The 13866-nt window shown below is 38.7% G+C and overlaps 1 protein-coding gene across 2 annotated transcripts in view; it reads right to left on the bottom strand.

Moving 5' to 3' along the window:
• Nucleotides 1-13866, bottom strand: part of TAB3 (TGF-beta activated kinase 1/MAP3K7 binding protein 3) — a 59032-nt gene that overhangs the window by 21687 nt on the left and 23479 nt on the right. For both annotated transcript variants that reach the window (XM_004689931.2, XM_012730367.1), the window contains exons 3-4: nt 6202-6392; nt 44-1499 (exon numbers count right to left, since the gene is read on the bottom strand). In XM_004689931.2, the coding sequence (XP_004689988.1) occupies nt 44-1499; nt 6202-6303 (1558 nt within the window). In that variant the 5' untranslated portion in view covers nt 6304-6392. The remainder of the gene's footprint in view (nt 1-43; nt 1500-6201; nt 6393-13866) is intronic.

Below are 13866 nucleotides of genomic sequence, written 5' to 3' on the forward strand. Positions count from 1 at the left end.
GTCTCACTACAAAGATTAAATTTCATAAAAGGTCTAAAATTACCTTGTGTATATGCATAGTCGTCTGATCCAGAACTAGAACTCCTCTGATATTTATGGCTTCCCTTTTCTCCCCCAGAACCTGGTATTACTGAAATGGGCTGAATAGGTTCTGGGGCTGCGGAACGCTCTTCTTGGTCCACTAAATTTAAAAGATTTTCAGTCGCTGCTCGGCCTACAGTAATTTTAAAAACTGTAGTTGGGTTTGGTATCACCCGAGGAGATGGTGATGGAACACATGAAGGTCCAGTAGGCTGTGTATATGTAATGTACACAGGATTAACACTAAACGGAGGTTTCGGCTGACCGGATATCCCTCTTGAAGGAGAACTTGAAGGTGGTGTGGTGGCTGTGTACAATGAGTGCTGATTCCGTGGAGACGGCTGATTACTAATAGGTGAAGGACTTCTATTAATTGTTGACCCAGGTCGTTGAGAGGGTTCAACTGTAATTTCTATCTTCTTCATGGATCCTTTGGGCAAGCTTGATGTATATGGGAGATAGGCTACTGAGTGGCTTCCCTGCTTCTGATAGCTCGGAGGTCCTTGTTGATATGGATGGGGTGGAGTAGTTGATGGACTTGGTGGCATAAAGACATGGGAACTTGGGTGGCCCAACTGGGAAGGCTGTACTTGATGCTGTGGAGAGCTAAATGGTGAAGGACATTGAGAAGGAGGTGGTGAATGGTAAGCAGGCTGAGGGATCTGCTGTTGTTTAGGAGAATACTGAGAAGGTTGATAGTTCTGTTGATGTGGATAAACAGGTAAAGGACGCTGGCTATAATGAGGCACTGGCCCCTGTGGTGAGGACTGCCATGGCGTAGTCTGAGGAGATTGTCTTCCTGATGAACTCCGAGATGTCTGTCTAATATACATAGAACCAGGAGACCCATACAGATTGCTTGGAATTTGTGGAAGAATTTGTAAAGCTCTTGGTACAGTCTGTCCAGAAGGAAGGTTTTGGGATACTGTAACAGTAATTGGATTTGTACTATACCGAGGTATGTGCATGTATGAAGGAGGTGGTGGCGGCGGCGGTGAAGGCCCTTGCATAGCAGTTGGATTCATTCCTGTTTGCATGGAAGATGGCTGAGGTGGCTGTGAAGGAGGGGTGGCCGCACTTCTAGTCTGTTCATTCACAAAAAATGGATTATAGTTGGGAGTAGCAGCCACGACAGCTGGGGCTGAGTGTGGTTCCTGAACTAAGCATATCAGCTGTTTACCTGCTGCATGCTGTGGATCAATATGTCCATCACTTGAACTATGTACCAGTGTTCGACCACCATTGAGTTGTGCTGCATCTCCTGGGTGGAAGCTACTAGGAGAATGGATACCCAGATTAATATGTAAAAGGCGATTTCTATTCATCCTGTTGTCATCTGGACTATGGTATTCCATATACAAGTATTTGCTACTTTCCTGGGAAAGGGCTCGGCAGCAGGCTTCAAGATTATTGTTATTCTACAACAGAAAAATAGTAAAACAAACATTGGCAAAAATTAACAAATTTTAGATAATGCAAGTCAAGCTTTACTGCAAGTCATACAAATACAGCGGTCATAGAGTAAGTTGACGACAGTATTTAAAGCACAAAAGTATCATGGTTATCTACACTAAAAATGAAATCCTAGACAGTTGTTCTACAAAAATCAGTTCACACGGCTAGTATTGGCACTATTGCTAGCACTACAAAATGCAAAATACCTACTAACAAACACTGTGACTCAACCTCACATTTCTAACTCCAAATTCAGGACTCATTTTTTACTTGTTGCATCTTAACAAATTAAAATGTTGAATTAATATTCAATTTACCAAACTGCTGAAATATACAAGAATAACTAATATCCTTCACTAATATTAAAACTGATAAACAAACATGAAAATAACAGTGCTTTCGCTTTCAGAAGACACTAAAACCAAAAAGGAGGGGAAAATTATAAAATTTCTGAGTCAAAAGAAAATTCTAAAGCTGCCTTTATTTTTAACCAATTTTGTCACTATATAACTTCAATCATCTATATCATTACAAAAGATTTTAGCTAATGAAAACTATCAGTAAAAAAGGAAGTCTACATTTTGAACTATAGTTTCATGACATTGCCAAAATTATGGTAATTTAACAAAAAGAAAGGTCATGACCGTTGTAATGAAATGCATTCACACTCCTGGTTTCAAAAGTTTGTATGCTCTAAAAAGCTGTTCTCAAAATTATTTAAGAATTTTAATTTTGTGAGCTATACTCACACAAAGATAGTAATAGCAAATTGACACTTCAGATGTTCTAATAAAAGTTTCTTCTATTTTAAGTTTTAAGTTAAAACAGTTTTTCGTTGAGATACAGAATGTGGAACCTTTTTTATTAGCCCACAACATCATTATCCATTGTCTTTGAAATATTCTATAAAAGTTCTTCAATTACCATAACATTCTCTGTAGCTTCTATACATACATACATACAAAAGAATACATACATACATGTTATCATAAGTTTATTTTAGGGAAAAGCCCATTTTTAAATAAAAATGAAAAAGAAGGATTTCACTTTTTTTGAGACCCAAATAAGGTGAAGCCTACAACTGGGCATACAGTGCTACAAGTGTAATGCTAGAATGCTCTGGGTTCATCTATTCCGAACTCAACTCACTCACAGATGAGTAAAGAAATGCCTGGTGAACTACATGGCTTAACAACAGGCACTTCACTAATTGGAGAGCTAGTTCTAGATTCTTGGTTTCCTGAGTTGCTCTGCTCTCTCTGCTATTACACAGCTATTTAAAGGGAGATGTTAAGTCAAAGGTACATATTACTACATTAAAGCCTTAAGAAGTAGAGCCCTCCCTGGTGGTGCAACGGGTTAGCTGCAGCAGCTTCAGTGCGAGTTCGATTCCCGACCCCAGAGGCAGCAGACCTCTCCTGTCTCACCCGCTGCTCCCCTCAGCAGTGTACTTTATTGATCAGCCTGTTCTGCTCCCTGCTCTGTCTGTGGTGAAGCCTCTCACCACCCCTGCGTCCCTGGCCTGTAACTCAGTTCTGTATGCATAAATAAATCATTTTATTATTAAAAAAAAATAGAAAAGAAGATAGTCGAGCAAGTCTTCACAAAATGAATTTAAGAGTTGGTTTTATCAAAACTCTGTAGATGACTTTTATCCTTTTTCTAATACAAAGCTTGGAGACTAAAATTGAAGTACTTTTAAAAATACTTCCAGAACCACTGAGAAAAACCTTCATTGAAGTTTATGAGTAATTGAAATTCAAAGTTTGGGATTTTTCTTAGCCAACTTGAAAACCATGCGGACTGAGGCAGAGAAGCTAGATAGTAAGCAAATCTGCAGCCAAAGGATTCAAACTGCTTGCCAACTAGAAAATGTCACTGACAGCCACAAGAAAAAAAATCAAGTAAAAAAAAAGTATCTCCTTTCAGTTTATGATAAACACAGGGATTAAGGGGAAGAAAAAAAAACCTAGAGTTTCACTTGAAACCAAAAGCGGTCATGAACACTTTGACATTTTATCAATTATCTAAAATTTAATGTTTCCCACATTGAGTAACTTAATGAGTATCCTCACAAAAAAGATACAAATTCAAAATGGGAAAAGGTTGGATTTCTCAGCCCATTCAAATGCATGTGTATAGTGACAAGTAAATTTGCCTGCGAAGAAAATTTTCTAACAAATTCAAGATTTTACATATTATCTTTAAGGCAGCATTTTATAAAGTTTACATTCAAATGTCATTATTTGACCAGCTAAGTATCTTAAACAAAGTAGGAAAAATTTATCAAGCATTGGTGGTAGATGCAGTGTGTTAACACCCAAAAGGGGAAATCCTATACACTTCCAAAATACAAACAATGCTGTAATCCACTATCACCCAATAAAACAGAACTGGTTTAAATAAAACAGAACTGCAATAAAGAAGTTTCAATTCTGGTATAAACTTTTATTTATTCAATATAAATAGCAAAATTGACTTATTTTTTAGAAAATCAAAGTGAGCAGAGGACTTTTCAGCATCCAAAAAGATTTTTTAAAAGTTACAAAATGCAACTTGACTGGATCTTGATTCTGAAACCAGGTATAATTAATTTGGGGGAAGAACTTAGAATTTTTTTTTAAAGATTTATTTATTTGTGCATACAGAACTGGGGTACAGGCCAGAGGCTCAGGGGCGGTGAGAGGCTTCACCAGAGACAGAGTGGGGAACAGAACAGGCAGATCGAGGAAGTTCACTGCTGAGGGGAGCAGCGGGCGGGCGGGTCAGGAGAGGTGTGCCACACCATGTGGTCACCTCCGGGGCAGGCGGGAATTGAACAGAAGTGGCTTTAGATTCTCAGTGCTGTGCTTTAACCCGCTGCGCCACCAGGGAGGGCCAGAACTTAGAATTTTTAAGATGACATATGACCACTCTTGAAAGATCTTAGGTTAAAAAAGCATCAGGCTCCTAAAAATAACCCTAAATCAAGGGATAACTTAGAGAGGCTTTAAGTCTTGTATATTAAATGTAAACTACTGAATCTCACATATTTTAATTATGCAAATGAAGAAATTTTAAGAATGAGTAGGTGGTAAATCTCCATACCAATATACTCTGAATCCCAAGGGAACAAATGTGTAAACCACTTAGGACAACAAAAGTTATTGATGCATGTTCACTGTGATGAATTCCAAGTGTATTCCTTTAACTTAAGTGTGATGAAGACACTAAATCAAGCAAAATAAAATCAGAGGTAGTAATAAAAGGCTAAATAACAGCCGAAAAAACAAAGGCCCCAGGATATGTGAGAAATGTTTCTGCAAGAAGTGGTAGAAATCTCACTGGTTTCATTCCAGTGAGAAATATCTGATCTGCCTGAGACAAAAATGGAACTAAAGGCAAGAGAGCCTAGATTCAGGTAGGAATGGGTGTCAGAAAAAACAAAGGCAAGTAAGTTTTAACTCTACACCTAGACAAAGGCTTGCAAACAATGGAAAGACCTTTGTTACCACCATTGTTTCTTCTCTATTTGCAAATAACCTCAACTGTACACAGGCTTAGGAATCTCCTGAGTCACTAACACTGCAATCAGGTAGACTGCATATTACAGAGTAAGTCAGAGTTTGAGCTGATTGTGAGGAAGTCCAGAGGGCAGGACTTCCAAAAGTCAACCAGATAGGGAAATGCTATCACCCAAAGTACACTGAGGTCCTGTAAAGAATAATGCAAAATTCACAGGGAGAGCATTGGGCCTGGTTCTCTGTTGCCTCTTTGAGTGGGAAGGCATGCTTTATTCCACAGATGACTTATTTCAGTAGACAAAATGTATGTGATTTAACTTAAGTGGCCATGTACTTAAAATTAGATATTAATAAACATTTACCAACTAGACATACCATAAGAATGGGCTGTATAGACTTATAAATATAGGTTTGGGCTCTCCCTGGTGGCACAACGGGTAAAAGCACAGCACTAAGAAGCTATCCAAAGCCACTGCAGCACAGGTATGATCCCCGGCCAGGGAGATGACCCACATGGTGTGGCAGACCCCTCCTGACCAGCCCACTGCTCCCCTCTTCTACTCCCAATCTGTCTCTGGTGAAGTCTCTCACCCCCCTACCCCCTACCTCTGACCTGTATCCCAATTGTATGCATGGATAGATGAATCTTTAAAATAAGTAAATAAACAAACACAGGCTCAATGTATACAGTTTAAAGTTAAAATGATAAATTTGAGATTTGAAATTCAATTCCAAGGATTTAGGGACTGAGGACACTCCCTGAAAAAACTCAAGAAGTGAAATATGAGGAGAATCTTCTTTACTCTCTGTTATATGTCTACTTGTTTCTCTAAATCAGTGGTTCTCAACGGGGGTTGGCTTTGCCTTCTATGGTACATTTAGTAGTGTCTGGAAATATTTTGGGTTGTCACAACTGAGGAAATATTACTAACATCTAGTTAGTGGTGACCAAGGACATTACTAAACATTATACAATGAAATAAGCAGGTCCCCAGCCCCCCTCCCACAAACAAATATCCAGTCCAAAATGTCAACAGCACCTAGGCTGAAATATCCTGCTTTAATGCCCCCCACCTGTGACAAACTTAAATGACAACAACACAAAGCCAGCTCTAAATAAGAAAACTAACTTCGGATCACCATCATTGGAAAGGTAATCTACCTGTAGCATGCAGTGAGATACGACTCCCTCTGGGATCTCAGGGAAACGTTGTCGGAGGTCATGGAGAACCTGAATATCAAGCTGTGGACTGCTTTGCGCCATGCCAGAACAAATGGTGGTCAAATTTCTTTAGGGAATAGATGCTAACCAGCTTTCCAATAGTAATGATGTCCAAACACCAAAGTCATTTTCTATTAAAAGAAATTGAAACACAGTTAAATTTAATTACATTTTCACATTATTCAAAAATCATCAATATATTAAGATGGAGAGATCTAAAATGTACCTTATTCCAAAGTTAGGAAATTGACAAATTCAACCTAAAGACTTTTCTGATATAAAACAGACAATAACTGGGTTTAAAACACAACAAATTCAACACTTTAGTTCCACTTTTAATGCTTAAAAAAATAAAGGCACAACTAAATTAAAAAATCTGTTGTATTATTATTTGGCAAACATATCTATAGCTTTAAGAAAACCTACATATATGTAACCACTCATGTTTTCACAAAGGACATCATATCATTCCTCGAAAGCAATCATTTTGATGGCTGAAATAACAAAATAGAGAAACAAGTACTTGACCATAAACCACAGAGCCTCCCTGTCCTGTATGCCTTTAATATGAAGCCAAAAGTTGGAATTTGAAGTCCAATTAAATGCACATCTAAATGAAACTGGGCAAACAAAAGATGGAAAAGTAGAATCCTTTGTTTTCAAAACTGGTTGCTGACCCATCCTGAGTCAGCCCTGCATACCAAGAAGCCCCATAGAGGTAGTGCCCCTGGCACAGGGGACGAAATGGCAGGTTTTGGTGGTCAAGTTTGAGTGAGGAGACTGACTGACATCAATCTCACTGACACTAGTCAAGGTAAATGTCACTTAAATAAGACATCTTGCTAAAGTGATGATGAAATCATAAACCAATTGGCAACACTGAATCCACATTTCTTATTTTAAAGGGGAAAATATACCACACAATCCCATTATTTCTGCTGTCAATTATTAGATGGTCAAATATTTGTAAGAACGAGAAGCACACATAGGCATCTTGATATGATGCTAGAAACCATGATCATGAGATATGTCAGTACCACATACCAAGTATATTTCTTGCAGAGGCCTTGAAATTTTAAATCACACCATTACTTATGGCAATGTTGATAACTACAGAGAATATATTTTAATACAAAATACTTCAATGAAGTGTTTTTTTGAAGTTGTTTTAGTAATTTTTACATGTTTATAGAGGTAACGATTTATTGGGTTGTCAGAAAAGTCAGGCTGTATTTTCTGGACAGCCCAATACAACACTGTTTATGTTTTAGGGGTATGGGTTCACCCATTTATTTTTTTCTAAAGATTTTATTTATTTTGGCCCTCCCTGGTGGTGCAGCGGGTTAAAGCATGGCACTAAGAAGCTTAAGCCACTTCCGCATGATTTCGATCCCCGCCTGCCCCAGAGGAGATCCACATGGCCCACAGACCTCTCCTGACCCGCCCGCCGCTCCCCTCAGTGATGTACTTCGCTCCCCTCAGTGATGTACTTCGTAGATCTGCCAGTTCTGCTCCCCTCTCTGTCTCTGGTGAATCCTCTCACTGTCCTTATCTCTGGCCTGTACCCCAGTTCTATATGAATAAATAAATACATCTAAAAAGATTTTATTTATTTTTATGTATAAGAGCTGGAGTACAGGCCAGAGATGTGGGGGCGCGGGGTGAAAGGATTCACCAGAGGCAACATGGGAAGCAGATTAGGCAGGTCTACTGAAATACACAGTGGGTGACACAGGGAGGTCTGCTGTACCATGGCAGACCTAGAGCCCTACCTTAATGCCTTAGTCACCAAGGAGGCCCCCACAACTACTACCAAAGCACTAATTATCCTCTACGATCATCCACTGAGCCTCCTCTTTAACTTTCATGCCCTCCGCCCCGACTGCCACTTGTCCTTTCTGGCAGCTTCACTTCTGGTGCCAAGATTTCCAGGGATTGGTTTTGGTTTGCTTCTGTATAGAGAATATTTTAAAAATAAAAATTGGGGGCCTCCCTGGTGGTGCAGGGTAAGTCTTAGGGCTATCAAGATATTGTCAGATAACCCAAATATGGTTCAATATGGTTCAGCAGACGTCCCTGTTTTGCCTGCTGCTCCCCTCAGCAGTTTTTCAGTTGATCTGCCCATTCTACTCCCTACTGTCTCTGGTGAATCCTCTCACCCACCCACCCCACCGCACCTCTGGCCTACACCCCAGTTTTTTTATGTATAAAAAAAAAACTTTAAAAAATTTGTTTAAAGACAATACCAAATTGCTTTTGCTGGCTTATAAATGAATAGATCATATATACTATGTATTCTCACTCAAATTAGACTTTCACTATAGGCAAAGAATTTTGTTTTATGTGCAAGTGTGTTGACTTTTCTGCTCATCTAGCTCTCTTTTTTCCATGCCAAGTCTGTCAGTAAAGTACAGTTTCTACAAGGTTCTATGTATAAGACTCACCTATCCAAAGGTAAAAAGCTATTAAGGGCCACTTTAGTGACTTCCATCCATCAACAGAAAAAATGTCTAAAGAACGTGAGGGAGTTGACAAATAACTTCCCATGAGTACATATATGGACTTTCTATCGATCCTTTACTATTCTGCTCCCTGCAATTCATTCCTGAGTCTTTTCTAATCTGGTTCATATCACTGTTCCACTGAAATAATCTCTCCATCATCTCTCTGCTTCTAAATGATGAAGATACTGTCTTCTGGTCTGTACGCTTATTGACCTCTGCAGCCACTGGCACTACCAATCACTTCCTTCCTTTTCATAATGCTGCTTCTTTAGTCCACCTATCTGACATCACTCTAGCCTGGTCTCCTCCCTCCTCTCCTATGATGTTAAGATTTCCTTGGTTTTTGCCCTAACCTGCTTCATTTTCTCATTTTACATCCTTTAGCCCAGTGACCAATCTACTACAAAGGTTTCAATAATATTTAAAGATTGATGATTTCCTAACTGGTATGGTAAGCGTAATGTTCTGTCCAATACTCCAGACATACAGTGAACATAGGCTGTGTGCTGCCTATTAAACAGCACTATCTGCATATGTCCAAAGATATCAGTCGATATGTTCAAAAAGGAACCCCTCCCACAATCCTTCCCAAGTGTTCTGTGTTCTATCCATGTATGTTACCACTAACCACTCAGTTAACAAAACCAGAAACCAGGGTGTGATCCTTGCCTTTCATTCTTGCACAACTAAACAGTGGTTGAAATCAAGTGGGTCATGGTTTGCAACCCTGACTCTTCCATTTCTTACTCTCTATATGCTTAATCCTTATACTTTTGAAGCTTCATCTGTGAAATGGAAATAATAGTAGGGTTATAGTAAAATGTAAATGCAAACTAATAAATCAGGGAACATTTAGTTACTATTATTACTTAGGGCACATCTAAACATTGTTCTTGACAAGATTATCAAGCAGCTTCCTGTTGTTCCTGTCTCTGGTCTTGCCTTCCTCCACACCACAGGCAGAGTTATTTGTTTTCTAAAACACAGATCTGATCATGCATCCTCCGCTCGATCCCAACCAAATATTATGTTGTGCAGATGTTTTGTGCTGCCTCCTCTTGGGGGCATCAGCCCAGGACCATCCATCACCCTGAGACATTTTTCTACCTTCCATATCCCACCTGCTTCTCCAGGTTATACTGATCTTGTACTTGTAGGTATTGATGGGTCCTTATCTAAGGCGTCTACTGATAACTCCACCCCCGTCATCTGAATCAATTTTGTTTGTCTGACCATTTAAAAATACCTCGATACTGGGGCCCTCCCTGGTGGCGCAACATGTTAAAGCACAACATTATGAAGCTATTGCAGCCACTGCAGCACGAGTTCCATTTCCAGCCAGGGAGGTGACTCACATGGCATGGCAGACCTCTCCTGACCTGATTGCCGCTCCCCTCAGCAGTGTATTTCAGTAGATCTGCCTGCTCTGCTCCCCACTCTGTCTCTGGCGAATCCTCTCACCCCAGCAACTCTGATCTGTACCCCAGTTCTGTATGTATAAATAAGTAAATCTTAAAAAAAACCTCAACTCTGAAGTGCTAAAATAATCTACCAGATTTAATTTAAAAATTCAAATTATTTTGAAGTCCCTAGTGCTAATTCTACTTTTTCCTAAAACAGAGGTTGAATCATCTACCTTTTGCTCAAAATCTGTTACCTGCCATTTACATAGTAAGGCAATCTATAATTTGCATGAGACACAAGGAATCCCAATTAGATAGATAAGTGTGCTAAGTCACTGGCATTCTAAGGTAGCATGGTCCAACAAACATAAAAATGTGAAGATACTTTATGTATTTAATTTCTTTTACTTCTGTATCTTTTATGTATTTGTTATCTACTTGCAATATATTATTTAACCCAAAATATCAAAAATACATTTAACATGTAAACAATTAAAATCATTGATATTTTACATATTTATCCAACCTAATTCCTTAAAATCTAGTGTATCAATTGAACAACTGGAAAATCATTAACAGAGATACTGGTGAAATCTTTAAAAATCTAGATGACATAAATTATTTGTAATCTATAACTATATGGAGAATAAAAACATTGTATGAAAAAAAATCCAGTGTGTATTTTATACTTGCATACGTCTCAATTCAGGCTGGCCATATTTCACTATAACGCTCACCTGTAGTTAGCAGTGCTACCTTTCTGCACAGCACAGCTCTAAGGCTCTAGTATTTTCATTCAAATGACAGGCTCAGATCTATAGTTCTTAGATTTCTTTATTCAGTATCCTTTGTGAGGGTATCCTAAGCATATAACCTGGCACAGACTATGAATGTTAGGTGAAAATGGGAGGGGAAAGAGTAAAAATTCATTTAATGATAGGAAGGACCTTAGATAATCAGATGGCTTCTATTTATAGCTTTCCTACCAAGAAATGATTCCTCATGTTTGAGGGGAAAATCACATTTGGAACACTTGATGACTATTTAATCACCATCAATAAAGTCTCTGAAGCACTCAAAATGCTTAATTAGAGCTCTCCTAGCGGTTCCAACGAACAGTTTTTTCTCAATCTTAATTACAAGTCTTCAAAATATAAAGACAATAGAGTTGACTTTTTATGAGAAAGAAGAAAAGGTGACAAAGATTAACAAGACAAACAGGTTTCAGAAGTCAAGAGTTTGGTCTCTGTATACTTCACAGTTCTTGGGAGCTATTAACTCTTCAGAATCTCAAGCCAAAGTACTCATTAATTTGATCACTGATGTAATTAGTTGCCTTCTGCTGAGCAACCATGCCCTGAAAAGCAGTTATAACTATCTCCATATTATTAAAGAGGAAAAAAAAAAAGCAAACTCTGAGAATGGACATATGGCAGAATCCTGACTCAAATCCAAGCCTGCCTGTGTTCTTTCCACCAGGTCTGGTATATATGAAGAAAAATTAGGAAAATAGGCAGGAAACCCCCATCGGTTTATCATCCAAATGGGGGGGGGTGTTACACTTATTTGTGAGCTAGAGGGCTGAAAGGGGAGTAAAGAATTCTAATATAAGTAAGCTGTCTTAGGATTTACAAGAAGCTGGGCCCTCCCTAATGGCACAATGGATTAAATCTGCAGCCACTGAAGCACAAGTTCAATGCCCAGCCCTGGAGGTGACCCACATGACACAGCAGACCTCTCCTGACTAGTCCACTGCTCCCCTCAAATGTATTTCAGTACATCTGCCTGTTCTGCTCCCCACTGTGTCTCTGGTGAATTCTCTCACCTCCTGCACAACTGGCCTGTACCCCAGTTCTGTGTGAATAAATAAATATTAAAGAAAAACAAGGATTTACAAGAAACTGTGTTGAAGAACTTGTCTTTTAAAAAAGTGTTACAAATGCTTGCCCTTGAGAAACTGAATAAAAGCCATCTTTAAGATTAAACACAACAACTTGCACAACCCAAAAGATGGTTAACATCTGAAAAGATGATTAATAATATACCTACCTTTTTAAAGTAGGACTCTCAATTGATAAAAATGTAGTCTCCTTACAAGAATATTCATGTAATCTTAATAGCAGTTACCCTGCCCAGTGCAAATATTCACTCACATGGGTACTAGCTGCATGGACAAGCACTAAGCATTAAGTATTTCAAAATATGTAACACTTTCAAACTTCTTGATAATCATAAAGTGTAAAGTACTACTTTAAAAAAGTTACTTCTTTTCCATTCACTGAGAGATTAAGCCAACAGATAGTTTACAAACAGAAAATATTCCAGCCAAAAAGAAGTGCCTGTTTCCTTAAAAAAGCACTTAGTTTGAACAGCAAAGTACTACACTGTAATTTTTTAAATTTAATCCCTAGACTGCAACTAAAACATCATTATACTGTACCTTACAGACACAGATATGATGTGGATCAAAACATACAATCTATTCTTGCCTATATATATGAAAGTATGTAAAAACTATGTACAATACCTACAGACTTTCTCATTGTTAACATTAAAATGGGCTGTTTTTCACATAGGATTAAAGTGACCAAGGATGACTGACACCATAAACCCAGGCAGGGGAGTCATACAGGATCTGATCTGTACCAGCAAGGCTAGGACATAACCAAAATCCTAGGACACCCATGAAATAGCCCTACTAAATCACAGATGGTCACAGCTGTAGGTTATGGAGCTGTGTAGGTGGTAACCTTACATCAAGAAGGAAGAAATATTGAAGGCATAAACCCTAAGATCGTCACAGAAGTCACACAAGCCAAGAGATTCTGTAGGGTACAGCTGTAACTGCCTGTCAGCTTTGGGAGAACTCCTAATTTTGGAAGGAGGATGGAGACTAGGGGACTGGGATGGTATGTTTAGCAGTAGCATTACTTGGGCTTCCTCCAGTGGGGCAGCTTACTACCCCCATAATTCAAAAGAGCTGGCACCTCAAGGCACAGTGGGTCTGTTCCTTAACAAGCAATTGCTAGGACTTTCCCAACAGAATTCTTTCTTTTTCCCAGTCAGAGAAACTCCCAAAGAGCTATGCTCTGATGCTGCTGCAATTCTCCACATCCTTGACACCTAGAGTGTTGTCTCTACAGCCTTTGTACAAGCTCAGCAAATGCACTCAGTAGTGCCGTTATGATCTAGAGTGTTTTTTTTTTTTACCTCTTCCACAATTTTAGCTTACTTCCTAAAATAATTATATCAGAGGTTATAGATCAATGCTCTGGTGGGCCAAATCCAACCTAGGAAGTTGATGGTTTGGTCCAGACAGTGTTTGGGGGTTAAAAAAAAAAAAGTCAAACCAAACTTTTAAATAGGGAACTTTTCCATTAAAATGTGTATATCTAGCTTTTCTCTGAAAAAAAAAAAAAAAAAGTCAGAAAATCCTGAGCAGGCAATAACTGACTGCAGAGTGTCAACCTAGGAAGTTGATGGTTTGGTCCAGACAGTGTTTGGGGGTTAAAAAAAAAAAAAGTCAAACCAAACTTTTAAATAGGGAACTTTTCCATTAAAATGTGTATATCTAGCTTTTCTCTGAAAAAAAAAAAAAGTCAGAAAATCTAGCGACAGCAGGCAATAACTGACTGCAGCTGAAGCACTGTGGCTCCTTTTGGAAGAACACATACTTTCCAGGTTGCCTAGCTTTGACA

The sequence above is a fragment of the Condylura cristata genome, unplaced genomic scaffold (assembly GCF_000260355.1).
Source record: "Condylura cristata isolate star-nosed mole 26May11 unplaced genomic scaffold, ConCri1.0 scaffold00027, whole genome shotgun sequence".
NCBI classification, from domain to species: domain Eukaryota; kingdom Metazoa; phylum Chordata; class Mammalia; order Eulipotyphla; family Talpidae; genus Condylura; species Condylura cristata.